Here is a 19175-nt window from a genome sequence, read left to right on the forward strand (position 1 = left end):
AACGTTGCAACATTCACTTGTACAAAACAGTCTGTCTCTGTAGTCTGGGTAAAAACAATGGAAGAGTACTGCACTGGTTATCCAAAAAACAAGGCCTGCTTGTTATAAACAGATGACCATCTCAATGGAATGTTCCGCTGTAATAGATACAGTATTTGTCTGAATAAAAATGACACTATCACAACATTTATTTATTTATTTATTATATTTACCCCTTAATGGCACACATCAACACATGAATATTCCAAAATATACAATAATTACACTTTATACAGCCAATTTGTTTTCTTGTTTTGTTTTATTTTTTTGTTTTGTGTTTTATTCTTTATCATGCTTTGCAACGGTACAATGCATTTTTTTCCCCCATCACCACACATTAATTTATTTCTTTTTTTTTAGATGTGAGGCCCGAACGACATTTTAATTTATTTCACTGGGCTAATTGATTTGATATACGCGTAAACTGAGTTACTAGCTTGGCGATAGAACGAGTCTTCATTTGTCTTTGTTGCGGTGCACTCGCGCCTCCAAGTGGCAAATGTATAGTAACAACAACAGGGGCCGTTGGGGCTGTCCTACAATATGCCTACAGGACCATTCCTGCAGCTGTTTTTAACATTTAAATATGAAATAATTCCTCTTTTTGTTTTATTTTTGTTGGAATAGTTACAGGATACAATATTATTGTATGTTATTTTAATTGTGACATCAAATATACTATATACCCTGTGCCTGATTAAAATGGTCTGACGGACTGACTGGGTACGCTGGGAGCTGTCAGACAACAAGCAGTGACGGCGGACAACATTTGATTTTTATCTGTGATCCGACTGCAGTCGCCAAAATGTTCGAGGAGGCGAGCGAAGTGTTCGATAACATGTTTAAGTCTTCCTTTCCCCTCACCTTCATCGTATTTATCCCGGCGGTGCTCATCCTGGTGTCACCGATCCCGGCCGAAGCTGCACATGAGTTCACGGTGTATCGCATGCAGCAGTATGACCTGCAGGGACAACCCTACGGTAAGTCCCAAATGCCTTTTATGCTCAATTACACCCTTGCAATGTCATATTTTTTTCGACACGAAAAGTACTCCTACTCGAGGCTAAATGGTGGCCTTTAGCTAAGGTTAGGTGTCATTTAATTTTAGCTTTAAAATGACGGCATGTAATGGATTCGCATGAGTTAGCTAGTGGCTAATTTAGCTCGCGATGCTAGTAGGCTAATTGGTAGCAACGTTTAAAAATGATGATTTGAATCTGCTATTTAGCTATTCATGAGTTTTATTTTATCCTCATAATCAAATAATATAAACAATAGCTAGAGCTTCTTCATTATGTATATTCAACGGCTAGTTTGGAGTTGACAGCATGGTGCGCTAGTGTTTGGCACGCTTGCCTTACAGTTGCGAGTGTGGGCGTTCGAATCACGGCTCATAGACAAGTGCTATGGAAGATACATGAATGAGGATGTGGGACTGGTCTGCTGACTTTGAACGCGGGGTAGTCTACACTATGCTTGGACTGACTCGTATAGAAATTCAATTACAATAGACAATTTGCAGAAGTCTTCAATCATGTCAATGCGAGAGGAAGCCGGAGAACTCAGGAGAAAACACCCACAAGCACAGAACATGCAAATTCCACACAGGAAAAAGAGCTGAGATTTGTACCCTGAACCTCAGAACTGCGAAGCTGCCGTATTTTTCTCCTGCAGGATTTTTCTTCATCCAAGACTGGACTGTTAACAACTAAACGTGTCCGTGGTATTCCTCAGGTACCCGAAACGCCATCCTGAACACCGAAGCTCGTACTGTGGAGGCGGAGGTGCTAAGTCGCCGCTGTGTCATCATGCGGCTAGCCGACTTCTCCTATGACAAGTATCAGAAAGCCTTGCGCCAGTCGGCGGGGGCCGTGGTCATCATCCTGCCCCAAAACATGTCCACTATGCCTCAGGACATAGTGCAGGTACCCGTAGTCACTTATATATGTTGTTAGAAGTAAAATAGGGTTTGGCAGATTCATATTTTGAGGTTATGTTATCCGTTGATTCCACATCTCTATTTTCTTTTGCCATCCCATTTTTGGCACGTTTGCAAATATGCTGTGTTTTTTCCCCCCTCTTTTTCAACTTTTATCAACAGCCTCATTCACTCACCCTCAATGCGCAGCGTCTTTTTATAAAGATTTCCGCAACTGTGTACATTTTTACACAGTGACACAACATTTAAAAAATCAGTTAGATCAAATGGATTTACATTGCTGGTCCAAGCGCCTAATTCAGATTTAATACCTGTCTTTATGCATCATTTCTGAACTACATAGCACACCTGATTTTAAAGCTGCAGCAGCCCCAAAAAATATATACATATATTGGCCGCTTCGCTTTATTAGCTGCGGGTCTTCACGTTATAACATGGAATATTTGCGAGGGTAACACTGGTGTGTTACTTTTTATCATTACTTTTGACCAAACAATGCCAAACATGGTTAGTTAAGTAGTTGCCTCCCAGCAAAGTTTGCATCCGGTCTGCGCATGCTCTGTCTTAACGTAAATACGTAGCGGCGTGGTTTGCAGACTGGAAAATGTCGGCAACCCACCTAAGCTCATCTGCGACGAGAGAAATTGTTTGTAACACGTTTTTGTCAAACCATTGCTTTAATAAAAGTGGTAAAATAATCACATGAAATTGAAATCGACATAGGTTGACTTCATTCTCCCGTTGGATGTCAGTAATGTTTCTTCAGAACGAGCACCGCATAAAAAGCAAAGATGAAAAATGACATATTTTGTGGGAGTTGAAAAAGGAGCTAAGAATTCAAGCACAGGCTTATCCTGGTTGGCTTTTCGATGATGGAGCTCAAGAGCTTTTCACAGCAGTGCTTGTGTAATACCATCTGACCGCTCTTGTCTCAGAAGCTTTTCTTTTTTTTTTTCTTCCTTCTGAAGCATTTGACAAAGAATTAACTGTGTATTTTTTTCCGTCATTCCAAATGATCACGCTGAAGAATGTTGCATTAATTGTGACAAAATTAAGATTCACTTCAGAGTGTGTTCATTAGTCTCTCTTGAAAAGCTCGTTATCATGTGGAAATAGATTTTGCATGTCTTCTGAAATGGTGTTCATGATTTCTAAAGCAATTCATGGAGCTGGAGCCGGAGATGTTGTCCACAGAGACCATCGTCCCCGTCTACTTTGCCATGGAGGACGACGAGCTGCTGTCCATATACACTCAAACCCTGACCTCCTCCTCCTCCCAGGGAGCCTTGTCTGCAGCTGAAGGTAACCCCCCCCCCCCCCTCCTGTCAAGGTTTTTCTTCCTGCATTGGTCTTGAACATGTTTGCATTGATGGAAACGAAACATGCTGGCTCGTGATCATAAAAAAAAAAAGTCCTCTCTTGTTGTCGCCATTTTGTAGTATTGCTGCATACGGCCACTGCCAATGGCTTCCAAATGGTCACGAGCGGTGCTCAGAGCAAAGCCATGAGCGACTGGGCCATCACCAGTCTGGAGGTGAGTGACTGATCTGATAGTCAATAGTCTGCCTTGTTTCTTATTGGTCAACACTTGTTGCGCAATGCGGTTATTATTCATCAGGGCCGCCTGACTGGCGTCGGAGGGGAGGACCTACCCACAATCGTGTTGGTGGCTCATTACGACTCCTTTGGAGTTGCTCCGGTATGCCCGCCTTTTTCCAAATCTGTCGTATTGTAATAGGGTAATGCTCGAGCACGTCGATTTGTGACCGTGTGCGCAGTGGCTGTCGTATGGCGCCGACTCGAATGGAAGCGGCGTGTCCATGTTACTGGAGCTGGCCCGCCTCTTCTCGAAACTCTACACCTATAAGAGGACACATGCTGGGTGAGCACGCGTTCAGGCAGATGAAATGTATAGTCAATCCAATCCACTTTATTTCTATAGCTCATTTTATGTTTCTAAAATGCTTGCACATTGAGATCCGCACGCTATCATACACATTAAATCTAGTAAGACTAGCTATAAAAAAAAAAAAAAACTGTCAATAAAATGTAAAAATAATAATTAATTAAAATAAATAAACATGAAAAGACCTCAAGGACCACACAATATATATATATACTCCAAGGACACTTTATTAGGTACACCTGCACTATCCAGCACAATTTGTGTTATCGAACCTCCCTACTAAAATATACCCGATACCTGTCATTTTATGCCACTCTTATATTATATCTCATTGCGCAGGTAATATTTTTGCCCGAGTAGTATCGAAATACTGCAGTTAAATTTGTACATGTAATACAATCTCTCAGGCCGGTTCATGGTTCAAGTGACACAATTCAATTATGAGCCATTGCAGTTTAAACCCAACACAATTTATTTATATAGCACTTTAAAAAGCAACCGCAGCTGTTTTGCTTCCTATTATTTGAATTTATGAGTATATTATGCTCAAAAGTCACCACTGCTGTGTATTTGTTCAAATAGATCATTTGACATTTTTTCTTGAGGAATGTTCTTGTCTGTTCAGATACAACCTGCTGTTTTTTGTGTCTGGTGGGGGGAAATTCAACTACCAGGGCACCAAACGCTGGCTAGAAGACAATCTGGACCACACGGGTACACCACACACCTCCGTCAACTCTTTCATCTTCTTATCTGATATCACCTTTCGATCCCACCTCCAATCTCTTATTTCTCTGTAGACTCGAGTCTTCTCCAGGACAACGTTGCCTTCGTCCTGTGTCTCGACACTTTGGGCAACGGAGACGCTTTGCACCTGCACGTGTCCAAACCTCCCAAAGAGGGAACTCCTCAGTATGCCCTGCTCAAAGAGCTGGAGAGTGTAAGATGTCTCTCATCGTCATCAAAAGCGCTCACTGCGTCATAGGGTGAGGCGTTCCTAATATTTTGGTGACCCCGCCCCCCCTCCTCCCAGGTGGCGGCCAGCCTGTACCCGGGCATGAAGTTCTCCATGGTCCACAAGAAAATCAACCTGGCCGACGACATGCTGGCGTGGGAGCACGAGCGCTTCGGGATCCGCCGGCTGCCGGCCTTCACGCTCTCGCACCTGCCCTCGCACCGCCTGGCTCAGCGCGCCAGCATCATGGACGTGCGGTCAGTGTCCCCCTCCCCTCACTACGGAGCGGGAGAGCCCCCTGCTGGGTGGGTTCACTACTGCACAAGGCCTGCTAGCCTTAACATTATTGACATGACTAATATCCTGGATTTGATAGAACTGCATTTGTCCTCCCTTTTCTAGTGGCTATGCACCCTCCTCCTCCTCACAAACTATTTCATAATTTAATTTTTTATTCAGATTGCTACAGGTTGTTGAATTTTAATTTTGCATTTTTTTAAGCCTGATAATGTCGAGTATTTCTATTAGCGAGTAACCTACACTAATGCAGTTGTAAAGTCACAATTATACTAAATGTATAAAAAAATGAAAAAAATCATCAAAAAAAATGATATATATATTAGGGGTGGGAATCTTTGAATGTCTCGATTCAATTCCGATTTTTGGGTTTTGCGATTCGATTCAGAATCGATTTTCGATTAGGAGCGATTTTTGATTCAAAATGATTTGATTGACTGATTTTTGCTTCAATCTATAGATGTGCAAGGAAACGTAATGATCTACTCCAGTCTGACTCGCTAATGCTAATTAGTGCGCTACTCGCAGCACTTTTATCACTCAAAAGAACGGCTCCACGCTGAAATAAAACCAAACTTTTATTGGAATTACTTTATCGTGACTTTTTCCTTCTACTCTCTAATGTGGTTACAACTTAAGTGTATTAGACCGCGTGGAACCACACTGCCCCTCAGTGGCCAAACCGGGTACAACATGAACAGCGCTTCAAATAAAGGCACACAAACAAAGGCAAGACAGTATAAAATAATTTAAATAAAATCGATTTTGGGACATTTAAAATTGATTCTGAATCGTACTAAATGAGAATCGCGATTCTTATAAGAATGGATTTTTTGGCACACCCCTAATATATATATATATATATATTTATATGTAATTTTTTTTTTTAAGAGTGATGAGTGGCGCTTTCATAAATGTGATAATAATGTGTGTGTTTTGCATATCCTTCCTCTACCACTTAAAAAAATAATGTATCTATCAATATTTTTTTTGTGCTGATTTTCTCTTTATTATTTGCTCGCCGCCTTCATTTTTTCCCTATCAAATTGTGTACATGGTCTCACTGTGTACGTGTTGCGTGTTCCAGGCCACACGTAGACATTGAGAAGCTGAGCAGGAACACGAAGGTGGTGGCCGAGGCGCTCGCCCGGGTGGTCTACAACCTCACAGAAAAGGTGCGGCCGCGCTTACGATGAAAGCGCGCCTTTCACGTTTGTGCGTTTATAACCCGTCGGCGCGTTGTTGTGTCCTCTCAGGGAGCCCCCAGCGACCTGCACGTCTTCACTGAACAAATGGTGAGTCGTACTTTTACCTCCGTGAAAATTGGAGTTGAGCTCCCGGCGTTGTGGATGTATGTGATGAGTTACTTCCGACCAGCAGGTACAAGAGGAGCACCTGTCCGCCATGGTGGACTGGCTCACCGCACAGCCGCGGGCCGCCCAGCTGGTGGACAAGGACAGCAGCGTGGTGTCCACCCTGGAGTACCACCTGGGACGCTACCTCAAGGACGTCAAGAAACATTTCGTCAAAGCGGACAAGCGGTAAACGCCACCACAGGCTTTCCGATAAATACCACATGGCCTTGAAATATGAAATGGCACAAATTGGGACGCAATTAGTTACGATTATATATTCCATGCAGCCCCCACTAGTCAAAACACGGCATTCTGATTACGGTAATATTGCGTTTGTGAAATATTAGATAAGCAGGAAAATTCACCATCTCAGCGGGCGGCCGTTTTGCGTAATTGGTCGTTACCTGAGCATGCCTGTTGCAAAATGGCCGCCCCTACTAATATTTTCTTTTCTTTTAATATTCAGTTTAATTTAAATACATTGTAATATCCTGAAAATATTCTTCTTATTTTTTAAGTAAAACATTTTATGATTGTATAATATTGATGATTGTCGCTTACTGCTAATAAATACCCAAAATTTTCACCATATTGAGTAGGAAACAATCCAAATTACTTTTAATTCATTCACTCCCAGCCAGTTTCACTGAAGCAACCCCCCTTCGCTCCCAGCTGTTATACTGGATTTTGACTGATTTTGCAAGGTCCACAGAATATTGTGTTCTATTGCTATAAAAACTTCTCTTCTTTCACCAGGATTTAAAAAATATATTTTTATCTGTTTCCGTTTTGCAGCAATTATCATTAGAATATAAATAAATGTCATCATTATTCACAAATCTATTTAAAACAGTGGGGAAAAGAGTTTTTTGCAACCTGGCCCTGGTTGATCTCTTATACTCTGCTGCCACCTGCTGGCCCTTTTTGTAATAACTACCATTGCTTCAAACGTTCTCTTCAGTTCGGAGGCTGCATCAAAGCCTTCTGTATGAGCTAGCATAAAAATAAAAATAAAACACAAAAACTTATAAATACGTCTTTGGGACACTTAAAACATTAAAAATAGAACGCATTAATACGTTTTTGGGAGCAAACGAGTTAAAATATTTTACTAGATTATTAAACCTATATAGTTTTGCATTTTGAATTTACTGCCGAAACAATGAACTTTTCTATGATATTCAAATGTATTGAGAAGCACGCGTGTATGAGTAAAAAAAAGTAGCTTACAGCACGCAGAACTGAACTTTTTTTTTCTTCAACAATTGGCAGCTTTGCATTTGTGCGTCTTGCAGGGATCCAGAGTTTGTCTTCTACGACCAGCTCAAGCAGACCATGAACGCTTACAGGTGATCGATTTATCTTCTCATTCAAACCAACTCGAAATGACACATTTTAATCATATTCTATCGTTTCATGTGTTTTCAACAATATTGTCCAATAATGGCCCGTTTGTGTTCCATTGTCTAGAGTCAAGCCCGCCATCTTTGACCTGCTGCTGGCCGTCTGCATCGCTGCCTATTTGGGCGCCATGTATCTCGCCATCCAAGTAAGTAAGCCGCGTCCCAAAATCAGCGAGTGATCAAAGTTTGTGTTCAAATTGTATTTATTTTTTCCCCTAACAGAACTTTGGCGTGTTATACAGCGTGGCGCGGAGAGTCACTCAACCCAAAGTGAAGGCGCACTAAAAGTCAACGGTGACGCCCCACAAACTCTCTCCCCGTTTCTCGTTTCCGACACTCTCAGGGTGCTTTGCCAAGCCGCCCCAGTCATTCCCGTCATCGTCTGCTACACGCCTATGACGTCACTTCCTGTCCTCGCTGCCAACTTGAATTCCGCATGCTGTCAGAAGTAGTTTGACACTCCCCACCGACCGCCGCGCTCGTTCGTCTTCACCACCGCACTGATGTCACTGGCAGCTGAAGGGAAAACGAGAGTCTGTCTTAATATAGAAGGATTTTTTTTTATTGTTCGGAACCTCTTTAAAATAACAAGCAATGTTTTGAGTGAGACTGCCTTTTAATAGGTTGGATGTTTTTCATTTGTCCACCTCATTACTAGTACGCGGCCACGTGGGTCATAGTCCAACACCTTGCAGACCAGTGCAAAGGAAATGCTAATTATTGAAAAGTACCCGCAAGCTTAATTAAAAACACAAGCCCAACTTTAGTACTTTTAACCAATAAAGTTCATGTGAAGTCGTGTGTAGATAACCTTTCAGGTTAAATGAAGAGATCCACTCCAGTTTTGCCCCCCTAAAAAAATAAATAAAAAAAAGATACGGTAGAGCTTAGTCACAATTCTAATTGCGTGTACGTGACTTCATGCGTCTTATTCTGACCTTCCCAATGTCCCGTTTGAACACAGCAAAAGCCACAAGTCCATTTTCTTGTCTAATCGCATCTTTGTGTGTAAGAGTGCATCTGCAACTTGATAAATTACTTGTTTTTTGTTATCACTGTGTGTTACCATGACCTTTTGCTGATTGTGGCTAACCTGTAAGGTCACACATTGTGTAAAGTGGGCACAACCACACAAAAGTTGGGGTGGGGGCTTAGTCTTAAAGTGCACCAATGACTGTGCTGAAAAGCAAAAGCTTAAGAAAACGATCAATTTTTTTTTAAACTGTGACCTGCCGGTGAAGTTTTTTTTTTGTGTGCGTGTGTGTGTGTTACTGCATGTCTTGTTCTTCTTCCCTAAATCAAAAGCCACACTTTCATGTCAGTTAATTTATTGAATATTGGTGGAAACTGAATTTACAAAAAAAAAAAAAGTGATTAAAAAAATAACTAAAATAACTTGTGTGTTTTTTGCTGACTTAAGTGATAAACCAAAAGAAAATGTCAATATTTATTTTTAAAAAAGCAAGTGGGTAATTATTGGTTGAGTAGGATTTTAATAGGGCTGTTTGATGCCACTTTTTTTTTCAGACCAAAACCAATGAGTAAAAAAAAAAAAACAGCTGATAATTGTTAAGACTTATATATCCCAATATCGCATTTTTTCTTAACATTGTACGAAATTAATGGCAATTTTCTATCTTGTCATTTCTACTTCCTGGTCGTAAAACAGCCACAAGAGGGCAGCAATAACTTGTATCGGCCACTGTGAACCGATACCTTAATATAAGGCTGATATCGGCACTCACCCGTCCCTAGTTGTTAATTATTTTTGTGGATGAATAAAGTCAATGTACAAAAACTAAAGGAGTTTTAAAGACAAGGTCAGGTTTCAAGTTAGGATTTGTAAATAGAATTTCAAGTTAATCTGAAACACTTAACAAACCAGTATTTAAGAAAAAGTCTGATGTCACAAAATTGCAATCAGTCGTCACCAAAATCTTAAGTGGACATCTATACTTATGCCAACTTCAACCTCTGAAAATATCAGAACGATCACCCAAATATTTAGATTTTCTGCATAATAAGCATTTTCTCATGAAGCGCCTATATGGAGAGAAAAACGCTTAACATCTATAAAATAAAAACATACGGGAGTAATCATTCTAAAATTTGCTGCAGGTGAAGAGCATAAATAGAGACGCCCACATACATTTGGTAAAGATTGCAGTTTTCTGACAGGAAAACACTTAACATGCATAAAATCCAAATATTGGGCGAGCGTTTTAATATTTTTAGAGGTGGAATGGGCATAACGATACATTAAGCTCTTATTCGACTGTTCCCAAATTAGGCTTCCAAGAATCAATTAGATATTCAAATTATGATTTTAAGAGTGTCATTTATTTAAAGTAGCTGCTGTCTAAACTATTGCCACACTTTGATTACAATATAGTCATTGGTGCACCCATGTAATCTTTACAAAATGACAAAATAAATCACACGTTTTGATTTGATTTTTTTTTTTCTTATTTGACAACTTTTTATTTTAGGGGATAAACCAAAAAGACATCTGTATATTCTATAAAAGAGCAAGTGGTTGCATTGTGGGCAATTAAATTTAACAGGGCCGTCTATCAATTGTCCAAAAATGAATGATTTGAATACAACGTTCATCTCAACATCTAAAAAGGTCTTAAAAATACCAATTCACCCTTCCCTTTTCTAGCATTGATCTAACTAAACAATATTTAAACCGCTAATAACAGTGCAATTATTATTATTATTTTTTTAGTAGAACAACAAGACCTTGCAGGGCTTTGAGCCTGTCATGCAGCCTTCCCGACTCATGGTTCCACGTTACAAGCGGACATTTTGGCACAATCAAAGCTTTCATTTCAATCAGTTGGGAGTCGCACAAAAAAAAAAAAATCACCGATACTCGGGTACCAAATGCATTCGCTTTTTCATTCCCGCCCGCCATTTTAGGTGCCATAAATGTGTATATTTAAGAGATTAAGTATCTTCGACTCCATCCAAAAAGGACTTCCGCAACCATTTCTTGTAGTTTTCACATTGTCTTTCACATGACTTGATTGAAAAAATAAAAATAAAAATACTGGACTCCTCTTGTTCCCATCAATTCAAGTAGTTATGTCACTTCCTTGGGCCGATTCCTCAAAGGGGGCATTAACTGTGTTTTACTAAACTAGTTGAGTAATTACATGCACACAAAACCAAAGAAATGGAAAAACTTGTGTAAGCTAATAATACTTCCTCATTGATTTCCAACACAGCAGTCCGAGACACTGACAACGTGTCAGCCACAGAATGAAAAACCTGACAATTGCTTCAACTTGAGAAAAGGATGAGGTGACACGGTGGTTGTATCTAAACAGTGGATAGGGGAAGTCAACACTTAAGAATATTTTTTTTCCACCCCTCCAAAAAGAGAGAAAAAAACGTGTGTAAATATATTTTTTTCCACTTCCTCTATCCACTTGCACATGCTAGCATAGCACTGCGTGTGCGGCTTTTAACTGGAATCTCACATCTCGCAGCAGACCAATAAGAGTCAGTACGCAAATATCACGTTGTGACGTTTGACGGACAGCACATCGGCATTCCTGACGAAAAAAAAAAGAAAAGAAAAAGGAAGAGATGATGTGATGCTCCATTCGCGTGTGTTTTGTGTGTGTGACTGCTTGTCCGTGCGGAAGAACAAGTCCACTCTCCCTGGTCCCTCTTGAATCTGATTACATCAGACGCTCCGACACGAGACAAGAGAGAATAATAAAATACAATACAATAAAATAACAGTGTGCTCAGAGGGAGAGAAAAAAAAAGAAATTAAACAGCAGCAGTTCCGATACAAATAAACATCAACCCTGAACTAAACAATGACACACTACTCACAAAACATTTTGGGATATTCGGATTTCAGGTGACATTTTGGGTTGAACATAAAACGCGCAACACTTACTTTGCTTTTATTTGCTTTGAAATTAAATAAAATTCACATGTCAAAGTTCAGTTTCATCCTGAAATATCACTCGAAAGCCGAATACGCGGCGAACTTTTCGTGAGCAGCGTACGAGGGAATGATGAAGGAAAACAGGCGACAAAGTGCGCGCCCCGCTCCGGCACCACAAGCATGCTGAGTTTTCAAAACAAGAGCTCGAAGTTGATCGACGAGGTCGGAGGTACCGAAGCACTTTTTTTTTTCCTTACTCCGTAGTGTGTGCAAATCGCATGCGTCCGCCTTAATTGGCTAAACAAAAACCCAGATTACATTTTGTTCAAAACAATTCCAATGTCATGCGTTCGTTCCTGAATACGTGTGCATACTTTTTTTTTTTATGTTTGTTTTGAAATAATATTGATTCTGATCTTTTACCGTTCTTCAGTTGGGTCCTTTTACACCCCAAAAATAATTAAACTATTTCAAAACCCAAGTCAATCACTTCCAGCTAGTTGCCGTCATTAAAGCAGCAGTCCGCTTGTTGGCCTTCATGTCAGTGCAGCACACACACACGCACGCACGCACACACACACGCACACACACACAGATGGAGAGGGGGGGCTAACAAGTTAAATTGAGGTGAAGTGTTGTAAAAAAACAAAAACAAACAGGATCTACTCACACACGCTAATGTCGCTAACGGAGGCAGGAGGCCACGGCGGAAATCAACAAGCGAGGGATTGGATGATTGAAGGGAAAATAAAATAAAAACACGTGACACCTCGCAACCCCGACGGATCCGTCGCATTCACATTCACAGTGCTTGAATAAAAACATGAAAACGTTTGGTGTGTGCGTGTGTGTGGAGGGGCGGCGGCGTTCCTCTGCTCTCGCAGGCCTCCTGCCAGGTGGGGGCGCTGAAGATCCGCTCATAGATGCTTCTTCTCCTTAGAGATGCCGTTCTGCACGTGCTTCCTGCCGGCACACAGTTGAAGATGTGTTCAAGGCCGTCCGGATAAACGGGCGACACCTCATCACGTGCGTGCGTACTATTAGTAAATAACCGTTTGATGATATTAGCTTTCTTAATTCACTAATCCATCTTTTGTACCAAAACTTGTAAAAGTGTTCACCCACTTTTGTGTCCAGATCCACCAGTTGACTTACTTTGTGTCACTTTTTTCACACAGCAGCCTCGGGGTGACATGCACACGGAGCTTCTTTTTAAAACTACTCAAACAAACACTACCGTTATATAGTAGTGAACAGCTCACAATGCTTTTCTTTCGAGGGCAAGGGTCAAAGGTAGAGATAATATGGTGTCAATGTATGGTGATGGCTCCGTGACTTCAGATAACGCAATATATGCTCGACTTGGCATGTTCTTGTTTAAAGCTCACCGAGTTATCATGTGCAGATTGCATGACACAACACACATGCGTCTTTATGATGCCACAATTGATCATTAGTGAAGAGGTCTACAGATTATCTTGATTTTAGTGGAATCTACGGTGGCCCTGAAGTGCAAAACACAACAGCAAATAACTGGACACAACAGTAAAAATAAATAAATAAATACAAACTAAGCTAAACACACACACACACACACAAAAAACCTAAACACAGCATTTTGTTGTTTTGTTTTGCCATTTGTTTTTGTGTTTTTTTTTATTTGCTGTTGTGTTAGCTTTTGGTTTAGTTCTTTGGTTTTGTGTTTTTTTCATTCGCTGTTGCGTTAGCTTTTTGCTGTTTTGTTTAGTTAGTTCTTTTTTGTTTGTTTTTTCGTTGTTAGCTTTTTGTAACATGTTTTGTTTAGCGACTTGTTTTTATGCTTTTTTGTCTGCGATTTTGTCAACTTTTTTATTTATTTATTTTATTTTTTGTGTGTTTTTTCATTTACTGTTGCATGAGCTTTTTGTTGGTTTGTTTAGCTAGTTGCTTTTGTTTTCATTTGCTGTTTTGTATAGCTTTTTGTTTTTCATTTTTCGCTTTTTGCAACATGTTTTGTTTAGCGACTTGTTTTTGTGTTTTTTTTGGTTTGCGATTGTGTTAGCTTTTTATTTACTTTTTTTGTTTAGTTCTTTCCTTTTGCGTTTTTTCATTTGCTGCCGCATTAGCTTTTTGCTGTTTTGTTTAGCTAGTTGTTTTTATTTTTATTTGCATTTTTTTAAATTTAATTTTAAATATATATATTTTACTGTTTTGCACATCAGGCCCACTGTAGGGAACCTCCCAAGTCCAACACAAGTTGTTGCATGACGCTGGTTACCTTAGTGGTTAGCTTGTCTTCCTCATGATTGTGAGGTTCTGGGTTCAAATCTCCTTCCTTATGTCAGGTCTGCATGTTCTTCCTGGCCTTGCGTGGATTAAGGTCTTGATTCTAAATTATGCGTTGGCGTGTGAGTGTGAATGGTTGTTTGTCTATATTTGCTCTGTGATCAGCTGACAACCAGTCCAGTCCAGTCCAAATTTCCTAAGAACAATATTTTGTCCCCTCTCAAGCAGCTACATAGCCAGCTGCCGTTTTTTAAAAATGTATTTATTTTTTTAAATCACAGTGTGAGTCACTGGCAAAATACTGAAGTGACCATCATTAGATACTCAATGGAGCGTGTAATGAGTACATGTTCATTTACGGTCTATCGATTGACTCTAAAAAAGGATGAAACAGTAACACTTCCTGGGAGGATTATAAAATACACTCCCACCACAGTGACAAGTGGTTCACACGTCTGCCTCACAGTCAAGAGGTTCTGAGTTTGAATCTCTGACCTTCTTGTGTGGAGTTTGCATATTTTTTCGCCAGACTTGCAGTTCCTGCTGCTTCCTCCCACATGCCAAAAAACATGCATGTTATTGATGACTAAATTGTACGAAGGTGTGAATGTGAGACCCAAAATGTTTGGGTTCAAATCCACATTTGACTTTGCAAACGAGCATATGAACCAGGTCACAGATGTGAAATAGTTTTTCCTTCTTTACTTTTTTATTTCCTGCTCATTTTAAAATGTATTATCTATGATACATTTCATACAATAATACAAAAAATGGCATGCTCATTCTTTATCATTTTCTTTTAATGAATTTAATTAGAATTGGAATTAAATAACCAATTATTTAATCAAATAAATAAGTATTTTACCCATTTGTTTATTATTATTTACAGTAAACTAATTAACACATTATTTAATCAACTGTGACGTTGGCGTGTTATCCCCTCATTTCAATAACGATGTCTACAGGAAGCACGACTTTTACCCACTGAGATGCCGTTAACTCATTCACTGCCATTGACGGCTATAGACGTCAAAAATTAATTTGAACTATATTAGTTTCACTTTTTTTTCTTCACTTTTGTTAACAAGAGTATGAAAACCTAGACTTTTTTTTTATTGTGCATTTATAACAGATATAAAATTTGTGATTAATCGATTAATTACAATTAAAAAAGTGTAATCGTCTGACGTCCCTCATTTTTTACAATCTTTTCTTTCTTTTTTAATTAGGGGCATCAGGCGATTAAAATTTTTAATTGTAATTAATCACATGACTTCACCAGTTAACTCCAGAATAATCACAAATTTTACATATGTTGTGTGTAAATACATTTTTTTCTAGGGTTTCATACTCTTGTTAACAAAAGTGGAAAAAAATGTGAAACTAATAATTCTAATTCATTTTTGACGTCTATAGCCGTCAATGGCAGTGAATGAGTTAAAAACAAATGTCGGTAACTACTCACCCCTCATCAGAGTTGTGATGTCCAGCATCATCATCATCGGGGTGATCACCGCCGTGATTCATGGCCGCCGCCTGAGGCTTTTGCAGCAGACCCGCTGCTGCCTTGGCGCCCTCCTCCTCCTCGCCCTCCTCGTACTCCCTGACGTCATTCACCTCCTTCATCTTCAGCACTTTCACGACGAAGATGACGATGAACTGGTGGGGGCGGAAACACAGACACAATCAAATTATTTCCAGAATTGGCTGGTGAAAATATTAGTTATATATTTGTGATCATTAACTCATTCACTGCCATTGACGGCTATAAACGTCAAAAAATTATTTGAACTATTTCTAATAGTTTAACATTTTTTCCCACTTTTGTTAACAAGAGTATGAAAACCTAGACAAATTTTTCATTGTACATTTAGAACAGATATAAAATTTGTGATTAATCGTGAGTTAACTAGTGAAGTCATGCGATTAATTACAATAAAAAAAAATTATCGCCTGACGAGATGATTATTAAAAATTAGGCGATATTTATTTTTAATCGTAATTAATCGCATGACTTCAATAGTTAACTCACGATTAATCACACATTTTATATCTGTTCTAAATGAACAATGAAAACAATTCTAGGTTTTCATACACTTGTTAACAAAAGTAGAAGAAAAATGTTAAACGAACAGAAATAGTTAAACTGATTTTTTGACGTTTATAACCGTCAATGGCAGTGAATGAGTTAATATATATTTTAAAAAAAAATACCAAGAACCAGTAGATGTTCATGAGCAACAGGGCGAGGAGCAGAGTGTTGAAGAAGAAGTAGAATGGAATGTTGGGGACTGACACGCAGGTGGCGTACAGTACTTTTAGCGGAAACCAATACAGACGGAACCAGAACCTGAGGGACAGACAGATCATGAATTACAAATTCATCTTACATGCAAAAAATATATATACAAAAATAAAATAAAATAAGTGATTTTGCGAAATCACAAATAGGTGAGTGATTACTGCAGTCCTCGACTCGAGGGCATCATCATCAATCGTCTTTCGCACTACTCATGTTTAACATTTCTTTTGAGTCTCAATTAGTACCTAAATACAAATAAATATAAGGCAGAAAATAATATTTTAAATGAAAAGATGTAAAATCCTGATGCTTTCATTACACACATTACAATGTTGCTGTAGGCTATGTTAGCATAGCATTAATAATCAGCATTAGCATATTTGCTACTCGGGTCACTTTCTTGATATACTGCACTGTCAGTAAGTTAGCATAGCAAATGCTAGCATGGTTGTATGTTAATATTTTTGATGAACAATAGTGTGTGATGTAAATTCATAATCAGTTTGCTTAAGCACTTTTGATTCTCAAGACCACATTTTGCTTAACAATGTTAACATTTGATTAATTGCCATTGCAAGCAAGCAAGCAATAACCAACTGCTAGCATGTTAGCATTTTTTCAATTTTCATAAGTATTTGAACATAGTCCGTAAAATCCTTTTCTATCTATTTCACCTTTTTTTTTTTTACTCAGGTTACTAAGTTGATGTATGTTAACAGAAACTACTAGCATGTTATGTTAGCATACAATGACCAAATACGTAAAAAAGGTTAGCGAACTTAGTCCTGTTTTGCTAAATGCGGATGTTAGTTCTCATTAGATGAGTTCTATAATTCTCCTCTTCCATATTTCCATATACCCACCAGGTGATGCTAAAGCTGACCGAGCCCATGTTGGCGAGCACGTCATTAAGCAGGAAGTAGCCTCCGCCTCTGGACTTCAGGTAGACGTTGAGCTTGGTGAACTCCAGCTGGATGTCATTGATGTCATGGAGGAACAACACCAGGATGCCCACGTTGTGGTATCTGCCAGGTGTCACAACAGCTTGTAGGCCACAGGTGTGACTGCACGTGCACGTTTGATCGTAATGACAAAAAATAAAAATACCTGAAGGCGTAGGAGAAACAGATGAGTGCCAGGGTGATGATGTGATGCACCACCATGACAGCGGAGTCCTTCCTCCAGGCGTCCATGTAGACGGTGGCATAGATGGAATGACCGTAGAAGCTGCCCTGGATCAGGTAGGCGATGGCGATGTCTATAGGCACTGGCATTCCACTCTTCCAGTCTGGAGAAGCAGAGGGGGTGTAATTGTAGTATGTAGTAAGTAGTAGGGGTGTGCCAAAAAAATCGATTCTCATTTAGTATGATTCAGAATCGATTTTAAATGTCCCAAAATCGATTTTATTAATCATTTTATGAAGGCGGTGAGCAAATAATAAAGAGAAAATCAGCATTTTTTTAAACTTGATAGATACATTCTTTTTTTAAGAGGTAGAGGAAGGATATGCAAAAAATAATACACATGACACATTATTATCACATTTAAGAAAGCGCCACTCATCACTCTCTAAAAAAAACTAAACAATATATACTGTGTATATATTAGAGATGTGCCAAAAAATCGATTCTCATAAGAATTGTGATTCTCGATTTTATTTAAAATATTTTATACTGTCTTGCCTTTGTCTGTGTGTGTCTTTATTTGGAGCACTGTTCATGTTGTACCCGGTTTGGCCACTGAGGGGCAGTGTGGTTCCTAATACACTGTTAAGTTGTAGCCACATTAGAGAGTAGAAAGAAAAAGTCACAGAAGAGGACAGTGGCTGACTTCTTCAGACCTCTGAGGAGGGAGATGAGATTGGTGGAAAAGATCGGTTTATTTTTAAGGGATCTGCCGATCACCGATCACCCAAAATTAAGGAAACCGGGGCCGATGAATCGGCTGGCCGATCGATCGGTGCACCCCTATTTGTTTCAGTAAAAAAATGTTTTAATTAAAAGTATTGTAACCAAAATTTGATCCAGTAAATAAATAATCCCAAACTGTACTCCATAGATAAAGTTATCATCATACTCAAATTGATTTACACATATGGGAAATGGAGTGCACCTATATATTGATTTTATCTACAATAACATTGGATGGATGGATGGATGGATGGATAGATAGATAGAAAGTATTTGTCTGAATCAGAGCATGAATTGACAAACATACCTAAATAAGGTAATAGCTAAATCGCTAGCTATCTAGCTAGCTATCTAGCTAGCTATCTAGCTAGCTAGCGAGATAGATAGATAGATAGATGGATGGATGGATGGATGGATGGATGGATAGATAGATACATAGATAGATAGATAGATAGATAGATAGATAGATAGATAGATAGATAGATAGATCGATAGATAGATAGATAGATAGATAGATAGATAGATAGATAGATAGATAGATAGATAGATAGATAGATAGATAGATAGATAGATAGATAGAATAAAGGATAAATAATAACAAAAAAACCTCACCGAAGAATGAATTTTTTTTACCAAGGCCTAAATGTTTAATGTCACTTGCCTAGCTTCAACAAGACTTAAACAGGTGTTGCCCCCTGGTGGTTGGCTGACTACTAGTTGATAAAGTGCTTAAATAGATATGCAGCAGAGCCTGCATTTTGTAAAGATTGCCGATGACCAGGTTCATTTAATGGTGGCTGCCAAAATCGTGTTTATCAACACAATGCCATTAATAGTTCAGTCTGAAAAGAAACCCGTTGGGGGTGATCATGGTAGCAATGTAAATAGTGAAG

General features: G+C 39.1%; 2 protein-coding genes across 5 annotated transcripts in view; one reads left to right on the forward strand and one right to left on the reverse strand.

Annotated features, from left to right (window-relative positions):
• The first annotated feature begins 746 nt into the window (after positions 1–746).
• On the forward strand, positions 747–9299 carry ncln (nicalin). Of its 4 annotated transcripts, none has more exons than XM_086088918.1 (15): positions 747–1019; positions 1774–1964; positions 3136–3280; positions 3418–3512; positions 3597–3677; positions 3757–3860; positions 4510–4598; positions 4685–4824; positions 4918–5096; positions 6224–6311; positions 6393–6431; positions 6514–6677; positions 7787–7840; positions 7962–8040; positions 8117–9299. In XM_086088918.1, exons 1-15 carry the CDS (start codon positions 845–847, stop codon positions 8177–8179), a joined length of 1686 nt encoding a protein of 561 aa, XP_085945044.1. In that variant the 5' UTR covers positions 747–844; the 3' UTR covers positions 8180–9299. The 4 variants fall into 4 exon arrangements, with proteins under 4 accessions (XP_085945044.1, XP_085945045.1, XP_085945042.1 ...); XM_086088919.1 differs by having other exon boundaries at positions 6517–6677; XM_086088916.1 differs by having other exon boundaries at positions 4918–5144; positions 8117–9298.
• Positions 9300–9346: 47 nt separating this feature from the next.
• cers1 (ceramide synthase 1) overlaps positions 9347–19175 on the reverse strand; it is a 33698-nt gene continuing 23869 nt past the window's right edge. Inside the window, exons 3-7 of the mRNA XM_086088920.1 lie at positions 17479–17659; positions 17235–17396; positions 16284–16419; positions 15535–15728; positions 9347–12767 (exon numbers count right to left, since the gene is read on the reverse strand). Of these exons, the coding sequence (XP_085945046.1) occupies positions 12722–12767; positions 15535–15728; positions 16284–16419; positions 17235–17396; positions 17479–17659 (719 nt within the window). The 3' untranslated portion in view covers positions 9347–12721. The remainder of the gene's footprint in view (positions 12768–15534; positions 15729–16283; positions 16420–17234; positions 17397–17478; positions 17660–19175) is intronic.

This window comes from Leptonotus elevatus, chromosome 11 (genome assembly GCF_054856555.1).
Source record: "Leptonotus elevatus isolate MCC_2025b chromosome 11, RoL_Lele_1.0, whole genome shotgun sequence".
Lineage (NCBI taxonomy): Eukaryota > Metazoa > Chordata > Actinopteri > Syngnathiformes > Syngnathidae > Leptonotus > Leptonotus elevatus.

Coding starts and splice junctions, on each gene's coding strand:
- ncln (XM_086088916.1), top strand. CDS start 845: ATGTTCGAGGAGGCGAGCGAAGTGTTCGATAACATGTTTAAGTCTTCC. Junction 3,513..3,596: donor GGGCCATCACCAGTCTGGAG/GTGAGTGACTGA, acceptor ATTATTCATCAG/GGCCGCCTGACTGGCGTCGG. Junction 4,825..4,917: donor TGCTCAAAGAGCTGGAGAGT/GTAAGATGTCTC, acceptor CCCTCCTCCCAG/GTGGCGGCCAGCCTGTACCC.